Source organism: Ambystoma mexicanum, chromosome 6p (genome assembly GCF_040938575.1).
Source record: "Ambystoma mexicanum isolate Mex_15411 chromosome 6p, UKY_AmexF1_1, whole genome shotgun sequence".
NCBI lineage: Eukaryota > Metazoa > Chordata > Amphibia > Caudata > Ambystomatidae > Ambystoma > Ambystoma mexicanum.
The window spans coordinates 1102304285-1102331828 of NC_090935.1; the positions used below are offsets into that span (position 1 = coordinate 1102304285).

The following is a 27544-nucleotide window of genomic DNA, read 5'->3' on the forward strand; positions in this document are numbered from 1 at the left end:
CTGCATCTGCAGCCATCTAGTTGCTTGTAAGTATATTCTGTATTCTGTTCTTTGCATTTTTCTTAGCCATTCCCTCTTAGCAAGTGTCTTTATTTTCCTGCTTTTATCTTGCTCCTCTGATATAGACATACAGAGCTTCTACTGTTCGATTCTGTGGATACAACTGATCTCAGCGGCTCTCGCCCGAGCCGGACAGCTGATTCTCACGTCCAAACTGCTACTTACCTTGTACTCGAAGGAGCACAGACCACACTAGTAAGTGCTTCTACTCTTAGTTTTGATGATAGTTCATCCAAATGCGAGAAACCTTTCCTTTACACTATTCTGTATCTATATTTTCTCAGGTGTGGTAGACCTTCATTGAACCACATGGTGAACACGCGGCCCTCTTCCCACTTTTTACGACTTAGGAAGGCACACTGATCAGCACACGGTATGCCCAGTTCCTAAATTACTATGTTTATTTGAAATACACTGTCTTTTGATATACTTAACATTGATTCTGTTGAATGGTCGACCAAACCTCTAGACAATTCTTACAGTCTATGAACCACTAAAGCACCTACAATTTAGGTTTTGTACAAATGTACTTTGTTTGTTAAAAATGGCACATTGTGAGAAAACATTTTAGGTTCTTTGGACTGTATCACAAATGACTATTATCTAGCCAGAAGGTGATTGAATTTGGATATCTGCATAAAATTATGTGTCTAGATGATTTACTGATATATACATATGGGTTTTCTTTTTCTGAATATTTGTAGATTGATGAAAATTGAATGAACTTTCAGCCCCTGATGAAGAGAATGATCTCGAAACGCGTTGTGCATATATGTTTTGAATAAATTCTTCTTTTGAGAAAAATTTGATAAAGAAAAAAGACTTTGATTATTATGTATGAAATTTGCACCTCAGACCTACAGAAAAGATATTTACTGAAACAGTTATTCCTACTACTGTAAAACTACTGGGCTTATCTAGCCATTGATAGTGTGCAGGGGAAGGGAGTTCCCTAACTGGGAATTTATTTGTGTCTTATTGTATTGACAACCCATATGCCAGGGCTGTTGTTTCTCCTCTGCACCTTAAATTTGTTTATTACATATCCGAATTGGATGAACTAATATTTTTACCTATTTCTACATATTTGGAGTGCATGGTGTTCAAATCCAATCCGAGGTGTAACATCACCAGTAAGGTCTTGAACTCTCTTTCTGCTTCTCCTTGACTCTGCAGCTCACTTATTGCGTCATCTGGTTCACGTGCGTTTTGTTTTGTTCTCTTCTTCCGAATCGAACATGTTCTGTATCTTGGATCAGGAGTGGTTTTCTGTGGTCACCGGTATCAGCATGGTTCTGCAAGAGCACTGCCCCCCACCGTTGATGTGTGGTCACGCCACCACCAAACACTCACTTCAATCGTGTTGAGATTTCTACTGTTCTCATACGTCTTTCTCATACTCGTTCTCATACTCCCAGCGTCTTTGGCTCCACATCAGAGCTTGACTGGCTTACGTGGGCTCTGCATTCTGTGAGAGCTTTGCCTCCTTCTGCACTGCTATGCACAGGTGCTTTGCCTGGTTCCCTCTGCTTTATGGCTTCTCTCGCTCTCTCTCCCTTCTCTCTTGTCATATCATTCGTTTTCAGCATCCTCAGCACAAGCACTGCCGATTGGAGGGACTGATTTAAGGGGATAGTCTTAGTTTCCTGTTGTGGATAGCATAAGTTCACTTCATGTTTAAGGAATTGATAATGTTCCGTTATGTCAGACAAATCAATGTAGGCCAACTCCTGTGCCCCCGTTCTTTATTATTAGAGTTATTATTATTAAGGTATTTTTTTAGCGCAGGCCCAGCTTCGGGAAGCAATGGCGCACTTTACAATAATAGGAGGAAGAACAAGGTTAGGAAGCAGAAAAACAAGGGAGTGGGGACTAACAACAGGGTATCTAGGTAGTCGCTGCAAGCCCTTCCAAAAGGGCATTGCCACCATCCAGGTTGGAGAGGATCAAGGCTTTGACTGCACATCTGGAATTCTTTTTTGGGATGAAGGGCTTAATTTTCCTCATTAGAGAAAGTTGGCACCAAGCAGTGTGCGTCTTCCTTGCTATGTGCCATTTGAAGGAGTGGTGCCTGTCGATGTCGAACCCAAGGGACCTGGTGCAGGTGGCCAGTTGGTGTGTGAAGCCTTCGATGTGCATAGCAGAGAGCCAGGTCTGGATCCGGGGCGTTCAGTGTGGTTGGTCAGCAGTATGAATTCAGTCTTGGAGGGGCTGAGCTTCAGGTAAGCACTGGACATCCATGACTGGATCAATGATAGGCAGGCCTTGAGCCTGTGGATGTCTTCGATGTAGGATATCTTGAGGTAGAGCTATGTGTCATCAGTGTATTGATGGATGAGTGTTTTGTGTGGAGCAAAGAGGGTTCTAAGGGGTTCCAGGTAAAGATTGAAGATCATTGTGAGGATGGATCCAAGTGGGACTCCACTGGAGAGATGGGTATAGTTGGTGATCTGGAGGAATCCATTTGTACAAACTGATGGCGATTAGGAAAATAGGATTTGTACCAGCTCACTGATCACCATGCGGCGATGTAGATTGTCAGTGAGTGTCTAGTGGTCTGCTGTGTTAAATGCTGCTGAGAGGATAAGGAGAACCAGGAGACAAGGATGGCCATCAAGAAGGATTTTAAGGGCATCATCGTTCACCTTGATGATAACCATTTCTGTGCTGCATCATGGTCTGAAGCTGAAATTTGGTAGGACTGAAGGAGGTTGTTGGCTTCAGTGTTTTAAAAGAGTTGCATGGCTACTGCTTTCTCAAGGATCTTTCCGATGAAGGCAAGATGGGCGATTGTGCAGTAGTTGATGAGATCACCAGGGTTCAGTGTTGGTTTCTTGAGAAGAAAGAGGATTTGCCCAAACTTGAGGTTGGAGGGGAAGGGGCCTTCCATGAGTTAGGGAGCTGTTTCTGATTGTCAGATGACGGAGGAGTGCTTTAGTCAGAAGGGCCTTGAGTACGGAGGCGAGGAGGAAGTCATCCACATATGATGTGGAGTGGAGGGATTCTAGGATGGCGGTGAGGTCTTCCGTAGTGATTGTCTTGAAAGTTGTCTAGGTAGTTGTGGTTTTGTGAGATGGGATGTGTAGTGTGCTGCAAGTTGCAGCATTGGTGTCTATGTGCTGGTGAATCATGCAGATCTTATTGATAAAGAAAGAGTTGATGGCAGTAGATTTCTCGATGGAGGGCCGTACGGGTGGGTCAGGGAGATGTGTGTTGCATTACTTGGTGGCTTTGAAGAGGGCTCTGCTTTCATTGTTGGCCTCAGCTATGGTGTTTTGATATTAGTTGGTCTTTGCAGTGGTGATCAGTCGCCTGCATGTAGCACAGAGTTCCTTGGTTGGGTACGTTGCAAGAATTTCAGCAAGTCTTCTTTTGTTTTCTGATGGTTTATTAGTTGAAGTTGAGTTATTGAGTGCACCACGGTGCAGAAGGTTTAGGCTTACGGGTGCATTGTTTCACTGGGGCATGGCGGTTGATGTTGGTTGTGAGGGGGTGTTTGGAGAAGTGAGTCACAGTTATAGAGGTGGAGCCAAGTACCCCCACCCAAACCTCCTCTCTCATGATGCCTATATGTTGGGAACCAGAGTATGAGACATGTACATTACCAGTGAGAATACCTATATCAAAGAGTCATGGAAGTAAGATTCCCATTGAGAAAGCTGTACATGCATACAAGACAATATGATGGCCATTTGAATGATATTCCGGAGGAAGTGGGAAAACTGAGCAAAAGAGTAGATTGGTGACATCATGAAGAGGAGGAGCTAACGCGCCGAGAAGAGATGCAGAGGCGAGAGAACAAACATCCTATAGGCTTTAAAGAAGAGGTGTCAAAGACGAGCAACATTTTGGGCTCAAGATGAAGATGTTCATGCTACGGAATAAATAAAGAAGATATTAAGTTGTTTCACAATTGTACAGAAGCAGCAACGCAAGCAGACAAAGTATTCTTTATGGCTAGCTATGTAGTGAATAGATTGCAGTGATTTGCCAACATATATGTATAGGAAATAGACTACAAATATTCCACAACGCACTTTTAGCAGAGCTGGATTCCGTAAACAGTGTGTCGCAGTAAGAAATTGAAAGCTGAACCATGGAGGTGGATCAAAGAAAGGCTTGGTTGGATCAACACCAAGAAGTCAAGGCCACCTTGGGCTTGGATGTGCATACAAACAATTATAGAGTGCGTCAAAGAACAGCACTCCTGTCTCTAGTGAGGGGCGAGTACATTGAAGACGTCAGAGGTTCATCGAATAATAGTATTTTAAATGCAGTCAGACTCGAAATCATGTTCTGTAGTCACAAGGACAGATGAAAATAGACATAAGGATGAGCTGTAATCGAAACCAAGAAGGCAGAGTATGCTATACTCCCTCTTATTCTCAAGCACAGAGAACAGTTCAATCTTCAAAGGGCTAATTGACTGGCAAACTGTAAGACTGATGATGGAAGACGGATTAATTGGTGGAAAGCTATGGTTATGACCAGCCCACTGGCACCTGGATGCCAGCCTGTGTGCTGCTTACGCATGTGGAATATTGCAGAGGGGTGCAAGGGTGCCAACCAATTATAGAGGGACACGTAATAGAGGGCCCTATAGTTTGTGTAACCAATGGGACGTTGTGTATTTGATGACGTTGAGAATGACCTGCACTAGGCGAGGGTTTAGTTGCCCACCTGATGTTAGATACCCAATCACTTTCTCTGAGAAGTATGGAACGTTTACCTAGATGTTCCTTGTAAGCCTATGACCATTCTAAATAGGTTTTTGTAGTTTGCAACATAAACGTCAATGATGACGAGTTTGTAGTACATAACCTGTTTTTTCTATGTGTTGAATTGAGTGTGAAGCTCCAGCAAAAGCGTTGATGTTCTTTGTAACTCCCTGTTTTAGATAATTGAAAGTAAAACAGTCGCATTTTGCCAACTTCCTAAGTCAGTTTTGATTATTGATGTTTGAGTATATTCTGCACCTCCATCCATCTCAAAGTACTACTACCCCGTCTTAAAGGGCTCCGTCGGACACCCCAGTCCACAGTCGTAGTTAATCAGAGATAGATTTGCATTTTGCTATTGCTTTATGTCAAAGATCAGCCCACGTGAAGTGGAGTTTAATGAGGTCTTCTATGAACGCCTCCACTGGAAAGTTCTTGAATGATTTGAAGGCTTGTTTGCAGGGTTTCCAGTGGGTTTGCTTGACTGGTGTGGTGTAACAAATGTCAAAGGGGATTGCCACATGGTCTGACCAGTCGAGTGGGATTAGAGGGTGGTGATGGTGAATAGGCAGGGCAGTAATGGTGAAATTGAGGTTATTACCTGTGAGTTGGATCTGTTATGTGCTGTGTGAGGTTCAGAGTGTTGAGTAGGCAGAGGAGATTTCATTGACTTGGTTGGTGGGTTGCCAGAGAAGTTGAAGTCGCAGAGGAACATGTTGGCATGCGTGAGAGACATTGTGGTGACCAAGTCCACAAAGTCTCCAATGAAGGAAGTTTTGGGCTTGGGTGGTCTGTAGATGAGGTGAAAAATGACTGTCTGTTGGGGAAAGCGGGAAATGGCAGGAAAGGTGTTCAAAAGAGCCAATAGTGGTGATGTCCAGTTGGGTGCATGGCCATGATGCCTTGCGAATGATGGCAGGTTTCTGTCGATCTTGTTTGGACAGTCTTGTTGTAGAATTCTGTATGATGTGGGTGGGGGTCAATGAAAGTAATTAAGTTAGCGTCCAGGTCATATTTGGTGGTGAGGGCAGCAATCTCTGCTTCATGTTTGCCTGCTCGGCGGACATTGGCGAATATCAGTTTTCCTGTAGTTGTGGATGATGGATTGTTGACAGGGTCTATGGTGACAAGTGAGATTGCTGCAATGTGGTGTCCATGATGTTGTTTGTGTGCAGCATGGTTGGCGATGAGTGGTGATGGTAGGGGTTGTCTGTTCTATCATACGTCCTTGTAGGAGACATTGGTCCATTTGGACCAGATGGCACGTCTCCTCATTGCATCTTGAGGTTGCATCTTGGGGCTGCCTGCTCATTCCAAGAACGCGCCCACAACACACTGACAACACCGAGCCACGTCATGACGTCTTACATTAGTGGCAAGATAGCGCCCTGGACCATGGCGCTGAGCAGTCAAACGCCAGCTACATCCACAGTAATAAACTGCTGCCTATTACGTCGCAACTCTCCTAGTAAGACACTCTCTTGTTTTCATCCTTCCCTTCCTGGATTCCTGCTCTCCCTGTTCCCTCCTTATTACTTCTCCGCTTGGTACTTCCTGCCGCTTTGCCTTGTTCTTTCTCTTGCTGCTGCTGCCTGCAGGTGTGGCTCCTCGCTTACTGCAGTTCGCCTACAGTGTTGGCTCCTCACTTGCTGCTGCTGCTCACCTCCAGCCTTGGCTAATTTCCTGCTGCTACCTACCTAGAGCTTCTACATCTCCAGCATTCTTAAAGTTTTCACTACCTGCTGGTAGTCAACATCAAAGAGGTTTTTCTTCAGAGCAAAGGTTTTCCTCTGGGGGTCACTCACGCCTAGTATTAAGACCTAGGGGGAAAGTGGCTTCCGGTGGGGACAAACCATTTCTCACCAAAGTGTGGCATCAACCAGTAAAGACAGGTGCAATCGCGCAATCGCTGACATGTTGGGAGAGAGGGTCCTTGGCATGCCTAGCAAATAATTTCTTTAGCCCTACAACTATGGGCACACGGATTAGGCAGTCCCTCAAAAAGGGTCATCAAAATAAATGCAAAGGCACTAAATGGGTGCAACTATTGGTGGAAGCCTCTGTGACCTGAAGCTGTCACATCACATGATGTAACGCACCAGTGCTCTGGTGGCCATTTTTAGCGAGCCTGGCTTGCTTCATAAAGAATGCACATGGAGCATAGTTTATTCGTGCTTTCATCGAGAGCTCTTAAAAACCTGGCCCCCAACGACATACAGCCCAATAAATGCCTTTCAATAAAATGCGAACTCCGGGAATCTGCTCGCTCTTTAAATATCTATTTATGATCTGTGTACAGATTTGGCAGAGAGGCTGTTTAACCAACATATGCGATTCTGCATCGAGGATAGAAGGAAGAAAGGTTACGGACAGTGAATTTGAGAATATTTTTGCAATTGAAAGGCAGTTCAACTAAAGGTCTTAGACACTCATTTTAACTCTGCAAGTATGAGAAGCGTTCAACAGAAGAACACGTGTGAACCAACTTTCTTTCCCATATCATACTGCAATGATAATGCAATAAACAGACATTTCAACACCTTGAAAACGTACCATTTGCAAATCGTTAAAGACTATGGGCCTCATCACGAGTTGGGCTGTATCCCGGCTGTAATACCGCCCGACTGTAATAGCCCTAGCACCCACTGGACCGGCGGTATTACTGTCACAGGTTGTGTGGTAACAATAAATCCCCATTCCGCATTGGATCCAATGGGGCATTTTCGGTGCTAATACTGCGGGCTAATACAGCCGGCAGTAATAATGCTGAAAACAGGGCACTAAATCGGATTTTCACCTCCTGAAAAAAGCGGGAGGTAAAATAGCCCATTTAGCTCCCAACTCGTGATAGGTTCAACCCTCGGGAGGATAGCACAGGGCAACGTACTCGTCTTGGAAGCAAGACGACACGGAGCAACACAGGTTCGATCCCCGGGTCCGAGCTTAGAAACCTGTAGGTATTAAGTGCGTTATAAATAACCTATCATATCTTAAATGCGGCGGTAATACCGTTACTGCCACATTTAAGGGCTACAGCCCAACTCGTGATGAGGCCCTATGTATGCCACATATGACTTTTACATATGTATGCTGTTGTCTCTATCACGTGTGGGATTTTGTAAGCCCAGTGCAACTAGTGCCCTATTGTTTGGGCAATATTACAGGACAGTCACCCCATTGTCATCACATGTAGAAGGACAGCCACCTAGCCCTTCTCCCCCTACCCTGCTTGTCCCCCACCCACCTCTGCCTTTCAACACACTCTAATGAACTCGCCTGTATAGGTGGCTCAGGGTGTTTTTTCTCACTGCAGATGGCTTTGTATTGTTATACTCCGATGGCCTACTCCCAAGTAAGGCACCACCCTGGCTCACCCTGAACTAAAAGTAGAGCTTGACATGAGACAGAACCATGCTTTTGCTGTAGCCTTTTTGACCTCATGGTGCCAGGCTTTTGTTAGGTTTTACTCTATTGGTTTTACCATTTAATTCCCTTACCTTTTGTTAACAAGGGCAATCAACTTTATACAAAGTCTTTTCTTGACTACCCCACTGTTGGCTCAGGCTTGGCAGTCCCAGAATTAACATTCTGGAGTTTGCCATGGTGTACAACCTATAGAAAGCCTGGGCAAATATGCCAGGGGACCACTCAGGTGGTGATAGTGTGTGGTTTAAATATCCTTTCACATAACATAATAGTGTGTGGTATAAATATCCTTTCACATAACATAACGTAAGCCGCCAAACCACCAGGACTGCCCGTGCATGCTCTCAAATTCTCATGCATCCAACGTTACATTCCGTACTAACTTACAATTCTCCAAATCTGCCTTGGAAGCACAGCCCAATTGCACAACACTTGAAGACGTATCCACTGCCTCCCTTTTTCATCTCCTAGAACTGACAGGTGCCTATGCTATCACAAAACATTCTTCCCCCACTCCCTGTGTTAGTAGCATCTTTTCCTGCTTTCCCATCCTCTTATTTTCCCCTGGCTCATTTTCTTTCTTCCAGAAGACTTAAGGTCTGGATAGCGCTGGCGGGGTCATAGTGCGCCAATCCATGGACAAGCCTAGCTGTTCCGATACTGCTATGGTGATGATTTGGCACAGTATGAAAGCAGATAAACATAACATACATGCCAAAAAGGTACAGTTCATACAGGCAGGGCGGCAGCCAGTGACTATGTCCCACCTGTTGTTAATTTGGCCCATGCTGCTTGGAATTTGCCCTGAATGATGCAGCATTTGAAGGAAATAGTCATTGGGATGGCTGCTACAAAGCAAGTTCACCGGTAAAGGTTTGTTATTAGGAGCCCTGTTTCTGGCTACTTCGCACCCCCCCTTTTTATCTTGCCCCACCTTTTTCTTGCTTACCCTTTGTGTTCGGGGGCATGCTCCAGCAGCATGTGAAGGAAATCCTGTGAAGATAACAAAATGCAACCATCAGTGCACCCATCCATGAGCCATTCCACAAGTCGCGTTTAGCCAGCAAGACCAATTACTATAGAAAAATGCCACAGGAGGAGGAAGAAAAGGAGACGGGCAGTAAAGAAAAAAGAAACACAGACTGGAGCCAAGAAACGAAGCAAGAAAGGAAACGAGGAAAAAAAGGGACAGAGCAAGAAAGAAACGAGACAGGTGAATAGGAGTCGAAGCAAAGAAAAAAGTGAGACAATATGCACATTTCTTTCTGAGTACTCTATTCGGTAGAGGAACAAAGTTTGCAGAAAGCAAATCATTTATTGAAAGCACACACTTATAAACATTACAAGGCGGTAAGGTGACTGAGAAGTCCCCGCTTGGCTTTTCTCTAGTTCTTTAAGTGGCATGCAAAATCGAGGGGTTCTCTGTAAGTAGGTGTGTCCTAACATGGAGCATGGAACAATTTTGGGATCACTTTAGCAAAAATGACCTTGGCTTCGTGCACACTTTTGAGCATAAAACTATGCAAAAATAAATACTATGTTTACTTGTGGTTTTACACCAGTTTTAATTATTTAAACAAAGTTTTTTTTGGTGGTAACTAATGTACCCCATTCATTTTCTAATTTCTTCAATGTTCAAAACATAAATTATTGCACACTTTTAGCATTACTTCATGCTTGACAGTATATCAAAGTAAAGGGTACTTGAAACATTTCCATATAAATCACAATTCAAACAACAAAGTGTAACATTTTCTTCCCCCGTGGGTACATTTCCTATTATTTTAAGAGAAACTTTAGTCCATGGCCCGGGAGACGACGAGACAGAGTCCAGAGTCCAAAAGCACCATGGTCCATGCCGGTAACTTACTGACTCCGTCATGGCGGAATGGGGAATTACCGCCCCATTCCGAGGTTGGCGGGGTGGTAATTCCCCATGCCACCATGGCCGTTCCCCATTCCTATTTTTGCCCCATAGGGCTCAATGGGAATGGGGAAGGCGCTAAGTACGTTGCCGCAAATTGCGGCACCGTACTTAGCACCAAGGTCCCTTTGCGGGTTGGTTTTGAACGCCTGCAAAAAGCAGGCGTTAAAATCTCCAACCCGCAAAGGGACCTCGTAATCAGGCGTTAAGGGGTTAATGGCGCCGCCACCTTTACGGCGCCGTTAACCCCTTAACGCCAGGGTTGTAATGAGGGCCCATATATCAAACTTGTAACTGGCTAGCAAGCCAATAATCCTTTTGTTTGAGGGTTTCTCTAATGCACTACGCGTTTCGAGCTCTGAATGCCCTTCATCAGGTGCGGATCAGTACCTTGTTTCAGCGATTTTAGATTCTGGAAGTTAAAAATAACATATTTCTGTTCAGTTCCTTGATCATTGTTTGTTCAACGAATATTATCATCATAATTACTCTTGTCATTTTTTATCAGTATACATTTTGAACCTCAAATACCTTTAATTCTGAAGATTTTATCTTCTTAAAAACATCATAAACGTGTCAGTGTTGCTTTCTTGCAATTGAATCTGGCTCTACGATTGTTCTTCCTTAAAGCACCGGAGGATGTTCAGGTCTGTGAAAAAAATGAAGTGTTCGGTTTTTTTAAGAATGTCTGATTTTATTGTGTGTGGGCTTTGTGCTGGGAACAGTCGCTAGATAATAGCCCTGTGTCCTAGTCACAAAACCCTAGTTAACCGATTCTGGAATATATTGCATTTTGCTGTGTCCATGCGGTTAGCGCTGCTCACCTCTGTCTCGTCGTCTCCCGGGGTAGCTGGTTTCCTTTCACCAATCTGTCTGTCGTCCTTGCCTCCAGTCTGATGATGTTTTTCTACTCCTTATTACGTTCGTCCTTTCGTGGCAGCTCCTGGCAGCGGAGGATGTATTCTTCGTATTGCCCGGGTTTGCAAATCGCATTCCCGTGGTTTTGTTGGTTGCGATGGCAACCATGTTCAAATTAGTCCTTTCTCTCTTTCCATGTAGACACAAATGGTTATTTCTATGGATTTTGCTGCGCGCCATCTTGTATAAACTATTGATGACAAGTTACTATGTTAAATGGCACTGATTCTTACTCCGAGTGCGTTTCTGTAACTGACTCATGATATTTGTCAAGTTGTTTATGGAATTGTCCACTTCATTCATCTGTAGATGTGTTTACGGAATTTCGAAAACCAACTATTTCGAGCGGCGCTCATTATTCAATTGACTTGCACTTGATCGTGTTCTGTATTAGCCATATATGCCCCGGTATATTAAATGGGCTCCATCTTAAAGCGCTCACGCTGTGGTTAGTGAAGTGTGCATTTCAACAGTTATAAGCCGTAGTGCAGTAATTTTGTTCAAACTTCTTTATGTTATAAAAAACAACTTAGGTCCCAATCAGCGTTCATACCGTTTGGCTGCATGGAATTCAATTTTTCAATCCAGTATGTTTCTTTCTGTAGCAGCATCTTGTTAAGGTTTCCCCCTCTCCTTGGTACTTTTATTTGTTCAAAAATAATAAACCTTATTTGGGCAATGTTGTGTCTCTCTTTTTTGAAGTGTTGAGTTACTGGAGATTTGATGGCACCTGTTCTTATGTTGGACTTATGTTCTGACCATCTTGTTTTCACTTTCCTTGTTGTCATTCCCACATAATATAGACTGCAGGGGCATCTTATGCCATCTATTACATTCTTGGAGTCGCATGTGGACTTGTGATGGAGGTTTATTTTGTACCCTTTGTGAGGATGAGTGATGGCGTTGCCTGTATTTAGATTATTGCAGTTATTGCAATTATGACACAGTGTTCTTCCTTTCCAGTTTACCTGAGTCTGTCTTTCAGCGGAGAAATCTGACCTCACCAAATGTTCTCTGATTGATTTACTTTTATTGTATGCAAAAAGTGGGGGGTTCTGGAAAGAGTCTTTTCATCACAGGATCAAGTGTGAGAGTTGTCCAGTTCTTCTTGATGATTTTCTTTATTTTAGAACTCTGTTGGGTGTAAGTGGTAACATATACCAGTTTCTCCACTTCTGTTTTTTCTTTTGATTTCAATGCTTCGTCTCTGCTGATCCTGCTTACTTTATCAGCACTTATATTAATGTTCATTGGCTGATAACCTCTTTTTTTCAAATTTACTTTTAAGGCCTTCAATCTTGTTTTTGTATTCATCTTCTTCTGAGATAATCTGTCTGTATCTTAGAAAGTTTACCACTTTTCTCATATATTTGTCTAAGAATTCAATTGTTTCTCTGCTGGTCTTCATTGTTAAGTTTATCCTCGGTGCCATTCTATTCTAATGTTGAAAGAATATCTCTAATTCTTCTGAAGGTCCACTCCAGATGCCGAATATGTCATCTATGAAGCGGTAAATACATTTTAGTTGTTTCGTCCACCTTTCTTCATTGAAGATATTGATATCTTCTAGGTATGCCATGTATGTGTTGGCATAGCTGGGAGCCATAGCGGCCCCCATTGATGTTCCTGAAATTTGTATGAAGTACTTGTCCTCGAACATGAAGAAGTTGTTCTGTAAGACGATTTTTAACAATTTTAAGATGATCAGTTTGTCTGCTTTACTAACATGGAGCATGGCCTAGCGGGTGGCAGCTGGCTTAGGTAAAATGCCACCAACCCCCACCAGCCATCCCTGTGCGGCGATCATCACCTCTCACCCGGGGTGCGTGGGTCATGATCCCTGCATCTCTTGCCTAAAGGGATGCCTGACGGGGTTGGTGCAACACCCTTTCTTCCTTAATGGTGGAGTCGAGCCCCGCCAGGCATCCCTTTAACTAAGAGATGCAATGATCACCCAAGTGTGATCTCTTGATCTCTTAGTTAAAGGGATGCCTGGTGGGAGCCAGCACCACCATTAAGGACGAAAAGGCGAGTCTGCTAGAAGCCAAGGCCTTTTTTTCACAAAGCCTGATGCTCTGAGCATGAGCGAGAGCTTCAGGCTTTAGAACAAAAGGCCAAGGTTTCTAGCAACATCGCATTTTATTCCACAATGGTGGAACCGGACCTGTACATCTCTTAGTTAAAGAAATGCCTGGCGACGGCCAGTGCCGCTATTATGGAAGAAAATTATTTCTTTTCTAAAGCCTGAAGCTCTCGTGCATGAGCGAGAAGGCTTTTGATAAAAATAGTCTTAGTCTCTAGTGTCCTCATTGGCTGGCACTACCAGAGGACTTTAGGGAATCCTGGCAGCGCCCAGTCTCAAACATTTTCCAGAAATTGCTGGGGCTCTGCCCCGGCTTGCCATGTCACAATTAAAGCCCTGCATTTCCCCAAATAAGGGTACAATTCTTTCAAACAGCCAAGCAACATTTCCGATGGAGGTGTTTGGATTATCCATCTGCTTTTCATTCCATATTATCCTTAATTCAAATGTGCTTCACTTATCTAATTTAAAATATGAGGCCCATGACAAAAACTATAAAACATTGACGTTTCAGACACAGGTTTTGTTCTGGCTACTAAAGGCTTGAATTATTGTGTCCACATTTCAATGAGTCTCTTATATACAACTAAAGTATTTTTCTGCTGACAATCTTGAAACAGAATTACACATCTTGAAGTCATGCTAGAAACCTGAACTAAGGCGTGCTGTCAAACCACAATGTGATTATTGTGGTTATTTGTGCTTGCATTTTTACTTTCTAGACCGGAGTGGATGTAATCACCCGGCTAACTGGACACCACATTTTTGGGACTAGAAGATGTGGCTTCTAATCCTAGCACTCACTTGAGCAAAAACGTGTGGTCTTGGGTACATGCTGCACAAATCACTATATTTCTCTGCAGCTCATTTCTGCCGAATTTCAGACCACTCGAAAACAGGATGCAGAATGCTACTGATTGCTAAATTAAGACAACATTGCAGTGAGAAAGAGGATGAGAGGCGTCTCCTACTTGTAGAAGGTGTTGTGACTTGCCACGTAGTGAAGAGAGTATGGACCTCCGTTCCCAAGTTCCCCACAGAGAGGTAGAATGAACTCCCTGTGCGAGCCTTGGGACCACAGGTGGATGGTATTTCACAGGATCAGCAGCGTCGAGAACCCCAAAGCTGTTGGGAGGAAGGCAAGGTTAACACAAGCAATAACAGTACCTTGAGTTGTAAGTACTAGAATAAGGCTTACCTAAGTTCAAAGTCAAGGGCCATGGTGTTCAAAGCTGTGGTACGAGGGAACACCAGCGATCCTGAAAGCCAGATGAAGAAACACTAACTCTGAGAGAATCACCTGAGAGGCTAGAGTCTTTCGTAGTACTGTGACAAAACGTGGTTCGAGGAATCCAAAAGCAGTCAGCAAAATGATCCAAGGATCCAGGTCCAGGTTGACAAATCAGAAAAGGGAATATCCAAAGCCAGTCCGTTTCCGTTTAGCCAAAGTCCAAGTATCAAAGTTCGAGCAATATCCAGGGAAGAGTTTTCGAGGAGCAAGAAAGCCAGTCCGAGTGACGTGAGCCGAGGTCTTGAACAAAAGTATCCGTAACGCAAACGCCTAACAGTGCAGAAAACAGCTGTGAAGCGAGGAGAGTTTGAATCACCCGGCTTTTATGTCCGTCGACATCCGATCACGTGATTTGGTTTCGTGACATGTGATCAGGATGAAGACGCGAAACCAGGAAGCAGGCGCAATTGGCTGCTCCAGCCCGTTCGTATTCTCCACGGCAGCTGCCACCGAAAACGGGGAAACGAACTAAGCCGCTTCCTGCGGCTGACACTTGGCCACAGAGGCTGACGTTTCCCATGCACCACAGGTAACGGGGCATAATGAGGAGTCGATTGTGTAGTGGGCATTCTGGCTATGCTAGGTGTCTGGGCGTCCCTATCTCCAGAAGGGGTATGCAAAGCTGTGAGTGTGGAGGGATTCTTCCCTGAGTGTATGACAGAGCCCCTCCTCAATGGCCCACGACCACGTGGGCAGGCGGGATGGTCCCGATGAAATTGAGAAACGAGCCTCGGGGCATGGACATCCTCCCCAGGGATCCAGCTCTGCTCCTCCGGACCAAAACCCATCCAATCCACGAGGTACTGGAGACCCCCCCTGACCAAGCGCGAACCCAAAATGCCAGAAACCTCGTACTCAATGGAATCACCCACAGAAACGGGACCAGGGGCAGGACGGAGGCGGGTAGAAGGAGGGCAAGGCTTCAGGAGAGAGGTATGGAACACCGGGTGGATGCACCAAGACGCAGGGACTGAAAGGCGATAGGCCACCGGGTTCATGAACCCAGAAATCCTATAGGGACCCACAAAACGGGGAAGCAGTTTACGACAACCCGGCAACCGGAGATGGCGTGTAGAAAGCCAAACCCTGTCACCTGTCACATAAGAAGGCGCCACGCTTCTCCGTCGATCAGCCGCTGCTTTAGCAGATATCTGGGCCTCACGAAGGTGAATGAGTGTTTGAGCATGAAAGGCCGACAGATCGCGTGCACAGGCGGCCGCTGCTGGGTTGTCAGAAAGCGCGATATCAGGAATGGGAAGGGTTCAAGGGTGCTCACCATACAAGACATAAAAAGGAGAAAAACCCGTGGAAGCATGGACTGTGTTGTTGTATGCGAACTCAGCAAGGTGTAGGACTCTTAACCATGTTTGTTGGTGCTGTAAAATGAGACATCGTAAGTATTGCTCCATGGCCTGGTTCACCCTTTCCGTTTGGCCATCCGTCTCCGGGTGGTAGGCAGAGGAAAAACGGGAATCAATGTCCAAGAGTTTTGTGGGTGCTCGCCAGAAACGAGACGTGAACTGCGATCCCCTGTCCGAAATGATAACTGTGGGTAACGCAAATAGGCAAAAGACTGATTTGAAGAAGAGGCTGGCCAAGGCAGGGGCCGATGGGATGCCAGAACATGGGATGAATCGGGCTACTTTAGAGAAGGAATCGACCACCACCCACACGGTGTTGAAACCCCCGGTCTGGGGCAAATCTGTCACGAAATCCATGGAGATCGTGTGCCAAGGGCGAGGTGGAATAGGCAAGGGCTGCAAAAGACCCACGGGGCGTCCCCGACGATGTTTACACTGGGCACATATCGCACACGAGTTAACGTATCCTTCCACATCCCGTTTCATAGAGGGCCACCAACACCAGCGCCTGAGAAGGTCTAAAGTGCGTCCTTGCCCGGGATGCCCATTGATAGCATTGCCGTGGGACCATTCCAAGGCAAGATTGCGGGCTTCCGTTGTCGGTAACCACAACCAATTCTGGATGAACGGTAAGCCGTTATGAAACACCGGACTCCAATCGGAGACCTGTTCGGGATGTAAGGAAACCCACGTCCTTATAGATTGTACTAGTGACATAGGGGGCGTGCAAAGGCAGCTGACATGCTGGTCCAACAATCTTTCAGGGTAGACTGGCAAGGAGATCCCACCAGGGGAACGAGATAAGGCATCTGCCTTTCCATGGGAAAGGCCTGACCGGTGTTTGATCTGGAAGTCGAAGGCAGAAAACAACAAATGCCAATGCACCTGACGACTGTTTAAACACTTAAGCGAAGCTAAATCTTGGATGTTACGATCAGTGTATCCTGTGATTGTGTGTTTGGCCCCCAAAAGGTGGTGCCGCCAGGTTTGAAAAGCATCCTTGATGGCCAACAACTCCTTTTCTGTGACTGTATAGTGGTGTTCTGCGGAAGAGAACTTTCGTGAATGAAATGCCACCGGATGTAGGGGGCCTGTAAACGGACAGTTTTGGGACAACACTGCCCCGAGAGCAAAGGAAGAAGCATCTGCCTCCACGATGAAGGGAAGTTCGGGATCGGGATGTTTTAGTACTGGGGCAGTGGTAAACGCCGTTTTTAGGGCGTCAAAAGCATCCTGGTGGGTATCTGACCACAAAAAGGGCACTTTGGGACTGGTCAAGGCGGTAAGTGGGGCTAGTAGAGATGAAAAACCCTGAATAAACCGCCTATAAAAATTAGCGAACCCAAGAAACGACTGTAATGCTTTGAGATTACTGGGTTTTGCCCAATCCAACACTGCGCAGACTTTGGACTGATTCATGGTTAGTCCGCCTGGAGATATGTAGAAACTCAGGAATTCAACATTGTCAGTGTGGAACTCACACTTTTCAGGTTTGGCGAAGAGTGAATACCGTTGGGGACGGGACAAAACCTCACGGACGTGTAGCACATGTTCTTTAATATTACGGGAGAAGACCAGAATATCATCGAGATAGACCGCTACACACACGTCCAGTAAGTCATGGAAAATCTCATTCATAAAACGTTGGAACGTGGCTGGGGCGTTACAAAGCCCAAAAGGCACGACCACATATTCAAATAATCCGTGCCGTGTACAGAAAGCCGCCTTCCATTCGTCTCCGGGGCGGATTCTTACTAGGTTATAAGCCCCACGAAGATCGAGTTTAGTATAGATAGAGGCATGACTCAACCTATCCAACAACGGGGTTATCAAGGGAATCGGATACTGTTTTTTACGGTAACGGCGTTCAAACGGCGATAGTCAACACAAGGGCTCAAATCGCCCTCTTTTTTCGGGACAAAAAAAAATAGGACTGGCCGCCGGAGAGGTGGAAGGGCGTATGTGGCCAATCCTAAGAGCCTTCTGAATGTAGTCCTTTAATGCCTGTTCTTCTGAGGGCGACAATGAATAAATGCGTCCTGAAGGGATGACAGAATCAGGGATTAAGTCAATGGGGCAGTCGTAGGGACGATGTGGTGGGAGTGTTTCAGCCGACCCCTTATCAAAGACGTCATGAAAGTCCTGATACTCCGGAGGTACTCCGATTGAAACCACTCCCACTACGTGAGACCCAAGGGGAGCGGTGGATTCCTCCTGCAATGTGAGTTGTGCAACGGCTCCTAATGCTCGTGAAGGAGATTCATTGTCGTCAGGTGCGATGAGGCAAAAGTTCTGACAAACTTCAGATTCAAAATGAACCTGCCCCGACTTCCAGTCAATTAAGGGGTTATGCTGTTTCAACCAGGGAAGACCCAGTATGAAACCAAATTGAGGCATAGATATTAGATCAAAGGTTATCACCTCCTGATGAGTGTCTTGTATGGTTAGAGTGACTGGGGCCGTTTGGTGTCGGATAGGACCAGAAACCAGTGCTGTGCCATCCACTGCTTGTACCGGTTCAGGATGATGTTTGGTCACCAGTGGTAAATTCAAGGATTCCGTCAGTTTAATATCAACATAATTACCCGTAGCCCCAGAGTCTATAACAATTGATACTGTATGGACAATGTCTGAAGTGGGTTTTAAGGTGGCCTGAACCAACACAGGTCTGACCCTCCCAAAAGAGGGTACTGAGTCCGGGGGAGAAGAAGAACTGCTCGATCCCGCCCCCGGGTCTAGGATCGGGAATTCTGAAAAACCGAGTTCTTTAACTTAGGACGTCGGGGACAGTTCTTTACATAATGGCCGTTCAACCCACAGTAGTAGCAAGCATTGTCGGTTCTTCGGCGTTCTCTCTCCATTTGGGAAATCGGACTACGAATTCCACCTATTTGTATGGGCTCTCCTCCAGTATCCGTGGATGGGGGGTTCAAACCTGTGTTAGCAAACCCTGCTTCGTTTTTACGTTCAGAACGCCTAGCATCGATTTGGAGGGCGAGATCTATTAAATCCCTGTATGTCATGGGTAAGGAAGGGATGACTGCCATAGCATTCTTCATGGGATTATTAAGGCCCTTATAGAATACTACTGCCATCTTCGTTTCGGGCCAGGCTGTTTCGGCAGCTAATTGATTAAACCGGGCTATGTAGTCCAAGAGAGACCCTTTCCCTTGAGTTAGATCTAATAACTCGAGATCCCGAGATTGGGTCTTGTGGCGGGTGTCGAATACATGAGACATTTCAATAACTAACAAAATTATAGAGAACAGGACTATTGTTTTCTAGTAGGGGGTTAGCCCAGGCGGCGGCAGTGCCAGCTAAATGAGACAGAGTAAAAGCCGCCTTGGTGGTAGAATCAGGGAAGGCCTGGGGTTTGCAGAGGAAATGCAATTTACAATGATTTATGAATGTCCGGAATTTCTTGGGGTCTCCATGGAATCTCTCAGGAGTGGCCAAAGGAAGGGGTGTAGGCAGGAACACTGGGAGACAGAACAGGTTGTGCTATGGGGGGTGGTGCAGGGACATCATCTAACTCAGCATCAGCGGGTAGAGGGTGTTGAGTGCTTTGGATAAGGTCTAAGCGCTGATGTATGGCGGCATTGGCGGCTGTCATATCTGCCCTAAGTATTGTTATTGCCTGTACCAATGCAGCCATGGGGTCATCGGGCACGTCCTCCATAATCTCCGTAATACAATGGCTTCACAGTCTGTCGTTACTTGCCACGTAGTGAAGAGAGTATGGACCTCCGTTCCCAAGTTCCCCACAGAGAGGTAGAATGAACTCCCTGTGCGAGCCTTGGGACCACGGGTGGATGGTATTTCACAGGATCAGCAGTGTCGAGAAACCCAAAGCTGTTGGGAGGAAGGCAAGGTTAACACAAGCAATAACAGTACCTTGAGTCAGTGATAAGTACTAGAATAAGGCTTACCTAAGTTCAAAGTCAAGGACCATGGTGTTCAAAGCTGTGGTACGAGGGAACGCCAGCGATCCTGAAAGCCAGATGAAGAAACACTGACTCTGAGAGAAAAACCTGAGAGGCTAGAGTCTTTCGTAGTACTGTGAGAAAACGTGGTTCAAGGAATCCAAAAGCAGTCAGCAAAATGATCCGAGGATCGAGGTCCAGGTTGACAAATCAGAAAAGGGAATATCCAAAGCCAGTCCGTTTCCGTTTAGCCAAAGTCCAAGTATCAAAATTCGAGCAATATCCAGGGAAGAGTTTTCGAGGAGCAAGAAAGCCAGTCCGAGTGTCGTGAGCCGAGGTCTTGAACAAAAGTATCCGTAACGCAAACGCCTAACAGTGTAAAAACAGCTGTGAAGCGAGGAGCGTTTGAATCACCCGGCTTTTATGTCCGTCGACAACCGATCACATGATTTGGTTTCGTGACATGTGATCAGGATGAAGACGCGAAACCAGGAAGCAGGCGCAATTGGCTGCTCCAGCCCGTTCATATTCTCCACGGCAGCTGCCAGCGAAAACGGGGAAACTAACTAAGCCGCTTCCTGCGGCTGACACTAGGCCACAGAGGCTGATGTTTCCCACGCACCACAGCTAACGGGGCATAATGAGGAGACGATTGTGTAGTGGGCATTCTGGCTATGCTAGGTGTCTGGGCGTCCCCATCTCCAGAAGGGGTATGCAAAGCTGTGAGTGAGAAGGGATTCTTCCCTGAGTGTATGACAGAAGGCAAGGCAAACTTATATGGTACCATGGGGGTGCCATAAGCTCGCAAGAAAAAAACAACCAAATTCTCTGAGGTCTTTTTTAAGCCTTTTTAGGGGGCAGTTGAGATTGGAAAATGCCCCCTGGCCCGAAGGATCATAAAACATACAGCCCTTCCTATGTTGATGTAAAGAATGCAAAATGCCTGAACTGGATCATGGTCAGTCTCAAGCTGGTTACCAGCTGGTGTTGCTTCCATCTAAACAAGAGGCTGTTTCAGCTTTTCCCAGATGTACAGGTGGGTTTCTCATGCATTTGCGTAATGGTTACTACATCTAGTCTCCTCTCCTGTATTGCACAGGTGAGACTAAGGGCCTGATTCACAGAGCGTTTTCCAATGGGATTGTGCCATTACAAAATGTTTCAGTGAATCAGACTGCCAAGTCAGCAGATCCCCCCGAGATCCTTTCAGATCACGCCCTTTTAAAAGGTGTCTTGAAGTTGGTCTCAAGAGTGCCATAGGTTAAGTCAGCATTTTTGTTTTCATTTTTATTTATTGTGTGATTTGCTTTTCAGAACACCTTACACCACAAATATCAATAGAAACAAAATCAATTACATAATTATTTAATTATTATAAAACTTTTTAAGTAACATTAACTACAACATAAAATTCACATTACAAATCATCGCTAAATATAACAATTTCTTAATTTAAAAAAACAAAGTCGCCAAAGGGACTATACAAAACCATTAAAAAGTCATTTTCTGAATCGGATAGAGATAAAACCAAATCAGTTAAAGCAGGGATATGTCCTAGCAGTTCACAAATTATCTTCCAAAAAGATATCAAAGCAACTGATCGAGAGAATTGGTTAACGGCAAGCAAACGTCACCAGAGATTATTTGAAAACACGCATGAGGCATAATGAATAAACCAATAAAAATATAAATTATGCAGTGGTAGAAGCGCTTCACATTCTAAAAGGAGGGGATACAAGGTTTCCGTCTTGTCCACTTTACAAACCTTAGAGTATCTTAGGCCCTCCTCAATACCAAGAAGGGGCCCCAAACACCTCCAAAGTCGGAAAGCAATTCAAGCGAAACCGTAGTAGGCTATCCCTGAATGCCCTGCATGGGGCTTTTCCAAGATAACTATGAGAAAGAGAAGCCCCACCATGGCAAAATACTGGCCTCAAATATTCCTTATACAGCTCGAGAGTTTTAAGCTTATCCCAGCTTTCCATGCGGTGCCAGGCGTTCAATAATTTCTTCATCAATAAAAGCTCAGAGTCCACAGGGATAGCCGCTTCTGCTAATATTGTCTAGAATTCAGCCATAACATCTTGGAGTGCTTGTTCTAAACATGCTCGGTAAGTGTCGCTGAGAATTGGAAAGATGTTTTCTTCAGTTTCCAAATGGACCCTTTGGTATAAACTTACTTTACTAAGTTTACACGAGTATCACTATGAGTCCAAACTTAACTCCAAGCGAATAAGCTCTATGGGAAACGAACATGGAAAATTGTGTTCATTCCAGGAGGCAAGAATTCTATACCATACAACATGGCAGGTGTGACCTTTAGTTTGTAGAATTCGATTACACGCAAAAGTGAATGATAACAAAACTTTCTTTGAATCATCTTCATTTGTAATAAAATCAGTCACTTTTATCCTTCATTTTCGCTTTCACCACCTGCAAATCTTTTTTACTAGAATAAACATATCCCAAGTAAATCAAATTCTCCACTACCTCTAAAACCTCCCGGTTAATATACCACTTCAAATTCCTAGCTCTGCATTTAGCATTATACTGCAGAATATGGCACTTTGAGGGATTTAAAACAAGATATTTTCCTTGACATAACCAGTATTAACCATATTCTCTCCTGACAACAGGCCTTCCAAATTCAGCCTTACTGTGTAAGTCTGTTATTAGAGAGTAGAAGAACAAGAATATTTAATAAGCATGTTGGTATTCCCAAATTGGTCAATTTGAGCCATAGTCTACCTCTATCCAACCTATTGAAGGCAGCTGACATGTCTAAACTGGCTACATACAGCGGCTTCCTGCCTGTGAATGAGGATCTCTTTTGGAGGAGCGCAATCAAAAACCCATTGGCTGCAGTCCCCAGACCACACCTAAAACCGGTCTGATATATAAACTTAAACGCCCCGTGTGCGCCATCCAATGTACCAGATTTTTCAATATTAGACTACAAATAACTTTACAAGCTGACTATCAGGAAGATGGGTCTATAATTTAGAGGAGAAGTAAGATCTCCCTTCTTAAAAATTGGGAATACTATAAAAACCAACCATGAGCCTGGAATAGCTAGGGTCTTAGCCACCTGGGTAAAAAGTGACATTAAAATCTTCTCCCATAATTCGACATTCAATTTGAGAATAACATTTGAAATGTCATTGGGCTCGGCTGCTCTTCTATTTCTAAGCTTCTTCAAACAAGTCTCCACATCAGTATAATCAAAATTGAATCTCCACGCATTTCCATTTTGGACAATTTCATTGCTCCTATTTTTGTAAAAGAGCATTCACTAATGTTTAATCTATTCTGCTTCCAATACACAATTAATTTGGGAATGGTTAGTAGACTTATTTGTTGTATTCAGCATTCGCCACAGGCCTTTGGCATCGCACTTTACCAGCTTTTCAAGAATTATTTGATTACTCCGAATGCACTTAGTAATTTTATGGGTTTTTAACCAGTTTTTGTAATCCTGCTTGAGCCTCTTACAAGTCAACCTTTTATTCTTTTCAGAGCTCACATCATTAGCCCAGGTACTCCTAATATTACATCGGAGCTCACGTTTCTGGTCCCTAATTTCTTTATCAAATACAGAGTTAAGATTGATTTTATTATAAGCAGAGTTGTTGCTGTCTTCTTTTCTCTCTTTCCGCTTTGGTAAGAGGACTCCGTAATCCACCGATTTGCATTGGTTCAGACTGTTTGTGTGGTTTGGTCTGGTTCTCATGGGGTCGCACATAAACTGATCTTCCTTCTGTTCTGGCTCAATCCATTTTACTATTCTGCAACCTATGATCGATTTGCACTGTTAGGTCTATGTATTCCGCACACCCCTCAGGTGGGTTCACAACTTGAGCCAACACATCCTTAAGTTCTCCACGTAACCCCCGATAAAAGAGCGTAGTTCTCTTTTCTTCTGGCCAGTTGGTTTGGACTATGAGATGATTGAAGGTTGCAATGTAGATTAATAGATCTTGATTCCCCTGTCTGAGTGACAACAATTTGTTGTCCAGATCTTGTCCTTGATTATGTCGAGCAAACAATTTCTCCATCTCGTGCTAAAAATCCCCAAAGTTCCGAAGTAAAGGATCGTCTTGAGTTACCAATGGTATTGACCAGTCCGCTGCATTGCCACCTAGATATGAGAGTACAAATGCAACCTTGGCTTGATCATTAGGAAAGGCTCCTGGCCTGCATAAGAAGTGAAGGCGACATTGGTTCAGGAATATGGCGAACTTGTTTGGATTGCCGATCAAACGTTCGGGCGGGGCTAGAGGCACTGCCCCTGGAAGAACCACCTGAACCGTTGCCGATTGCTGTGGCGTGGAAGAGTGGGCTATCCCAGGCAAGGGAACCTGTCCTGCTTGTGCCTGTAGCAGCTGTCTTGCCAAGTCATCAGTTGTTTCTCGAGTTACAACAAGATCCCTCCTTAATGCACAGGTCTCCTGCCTTGAAGCATGTACTTCAGCCCGTAATTCCCTTAGTAATTGGGCCAATTCGTCTGTCTCTGAAGTTTCTATAACGCTCAGGCATAGAGTTGTAGAGGCTTTGCGTTCTGTTACGCTCACCTCGTCTCTGAGGAGGCGTTGGGGCACGGTTGCAGCCCTCCCAGGAATTGGATCACCCCCTGCAGGTGTCTCCCCCTGCGGATAAGCTGTGGACTGCGACAATTGGTAACACTGCTCCTGCATGGATATGTGAAAACATGAGTGTGCTGATCGGTGACTATGGGACCTCTAAACCCTTCTACCCAAGGTGCGATTTCTGTGGGCATGTACCGGCCCATAAGGCTCACCTGTTATTTATTGATGGGGAGCTCTCCGTCCTGCTACTTCTGGCAGGGGAGCTTGTTGATGGGATCTAGTTACTTCACTGATCCCTGGTAAGTAAAAGTCCAGTCCAGCTGCAACTATGCTTCTCTTGGTTGGTACTAAGTGTCTTTCAATGTCTCTTGTCTTTTCCTCTCTCTGTTTTCTCTTTGCCCCTTCTCGCTTTCTGTCTTGGTATTATTGCTCTCAATATTGTTGTTAATTCCTGAATAATGTTTTCTCTTCTGTTTTCTTCCCAATAGATGTAAATGCAGCCCAAAAGCAGTTGTGGAGGTGCGGAACACGGCTGGGAGGAAGATAGATGAAACTGCAATGTCCAACAACAGGTGAGTGATGGTTTAAAGAAAAGTGCGAGGTGCGGTGGTAGCGCGACCTTAAAAACGTAATGTCTTTTTTATGTCTAACCTTGCCTTTCGCTTTTAATGGCAGGTTCTGTGGTCGCAGACGAAGCGCATCGTGCTCCGGTGCCAAGGAGAAGATTTCAGCGTCCCTGGAGCTTTGAAGATGAGCTGCGGTTCCACGATGAAGATTTCAGCGTTTAGGAAGGTTTGAAGGTTAGCTGCGGTGGCAAGATGAAGATGTCGGAATTCTGGAAGATTTTAAGAAGAAACGCACAGGTGAGGGCAGATTCCCCAGGTGACAAGTATAAAGGCAGGAAGCAGGATTTACAAGGTAAGTTTTAATGCCAGGCGCCGGTGAGCGTTACGCTGCATGTAAGTGCAGAATAACGCGAAGCGTCTGCCTCGTGGATTGGAGCTGCTTAGATAGCTGTGATCGTGGGCATGCCCACTAGGCCTGCCACACCCTGCCACTCCTAATGAGTCAGCACGTGCAAGGCAACCCAATAATAGCAGCCCCACCCAAGAGTACACATGGGGCTGCTTTAGTGATGGAAGTTTCTATGTTAAATGCACCTTGCACCTGAAATGAGGTGCTATGTTCACAATAAAAGCATTCTTGTCCCGAATGAACGTTCTTGTTGACTGTTATTCATGACCCTGGCGCCAAAGTTGCCAGGACTATGTCCATCCGGGCCCCGTCTGTGTTCTTGGCCCAATGACCATGACAGCCTGCTACCATTTGATACTTGGGCCCCATGCCAGACAACCACGTTTGCCACACCCTCTCATCAACACACCTCTCCCAGCGACTTAAGAACCCACGGCCTTAGTTGCGGATTACAACACCCTGCTCGCAACGCTGTCGACCTCCTCGCTCCTCTCAAACCTAAGAAGCCCAAGAGCCCGACTCATTACAACTCCTTGTTCACCCCAGAACTACGCATCGCCAGGGCAGCCAAACGCACAGCAGAAGCCATCTGGCTCAAATCCCCCACTTCCACTAGCAAGAGCCACCTCTCCTCACTCTCACACCAATACAAACAACTGATCCTCACCTCAAAAGCCTCTACATACAACGTAAGAATTGCCAAGGCAGCCTCAAGCTCCTGTGAACTCTTAACCATTTTATGCAAACTTGAAACACTGCTATCCTCCCTGACGCCATCCTCAAAGACAACGATTGATATAACAAGATCCAAAACACCCTCACAGGAAAAATCACACCGCTCCAATTCAAAAAACTAACCAAACAAGCCACTCAGCCCACGGCTGACTTCCAAGCGGGGCCCACCCGTGACAACATCCCACCCTTCAAGTTCCAGCCCACCAACATCACTGCCCTTGCCAACATCATCGCCGGCCTTAAAACTTCCCTGTGCAAGAGAGACGCTCTCTCAGCCGGCTTGGTCAAACATTGCATTGAGCCTCTACTACCTCTGATAGCCACCATCATCAACTCATCCTTCACAGCCTGCTTGGTCCCCCTCGCAATTAAGGTATCCTGGATCTCATCGCTCCTGAAAAAACCTACCCTCGACCCAGCCATCCACACCAATTATCACCCTATCACTAATGTCCACTTTCTCCTCAAAATCATGGACAGAGTGGCCTATCTACAGATACAATCCTTCCTCGAATACCATCACATCCTAGGCTCCCGCCAGTCAGACTCCGCCCTAAGCACAGGACAGAAACAGCCCTCCTTCACTTATAAAATCAGCTTAACACTGCCAACGACAAGGGATCCTTATCCTTGCACCTCCTCCTGGACCTCTCAGTGGCATTCGACCTTGTGGATCAAAAGATCCCCTAACAAGCACTCACATCGGCTGCCCACTTCTCCCCTGATGCCACCAACTGGATTGCTTCCATCCGGTCTAACAGATCCTCAAAAGTGTTTGCGGTGAGGCTACTGTCTCTCCAACACCCAACTCTTGTGCGGTACTCCAAGGCTCATGCGTCTCACCCACTGTGTACAAAATCTATACCAAGCCACTGTTCGACCACCTGGGAATCTCGTATTCTAACTACACCAATGATACCCAAATTCTTATCCCCATCTCCGGCGACCACCTGAAAGACACCCAGAGAATCAACAGAACGTACAAATCTATCCAAGGTTGGATAGCAGCACACAGTCTCTGCCTCAACAATGAAAAAACTGAGCTCCTACTCATTGGGCCCTATGCCCTCTTGAAGAGTCTCCCCAAGGATTACAATCCTTCATCATTGATGGCCACAAGATTACTGTAGCACACTCTGTTAAGACTCTGGGGGTCTACATCCACTCATCGCTTTCCATGTCTCGCCACGTCAACCACATCACTTCGACATGGGGCAATGCGATTAAACTAATTAACGCCAGTAAACCTTTCCTCACCACCCCAAACCGTCTGGAAGTTGCATGAGCACTAATATGCTTGAAACTTAACTACTGCATCTCCCTGCTCTGCGGCACTTCGGAAAAAAACTCAGTAAACTTCAAACTGTCTAGAACACTGCCCTCAGTGCCACCCTGAACATTGGCAAACGGGACCACATTCCAGAGGGCAGGAGATCTGTCAACTGGCTTCCAGTTAAGGATAGAATCACTTTCAAAATCCTATCTCTTACCCACCGCTGTCTCTGGAATAACACGCGAGGCTACCTGGTGACCAATCTAAGAAA

General features: G+C 45.3%; 1 protein-coding gene across 1 annotated transcript in view; it reads right to left on the reverse strand.

Moving 5' to 3' along the window:
* Positions 1–27544, reverse strand: part of AOPEP (aminopeptidase O (putative)) — a 1805484-nt gene that overhangs the window by 627681 nt on the left and 1150259 nt on the right. The window contains exon 10 of the mRNA XM_069625709.1: positions 9154–9197. Coding sequence (XP_069481810.1) covers positions 9154–9197 — 44 coding nt within the window. The remainder of the gene's footprint in view (positions 1–9153; positions 9198–27544) is intronic.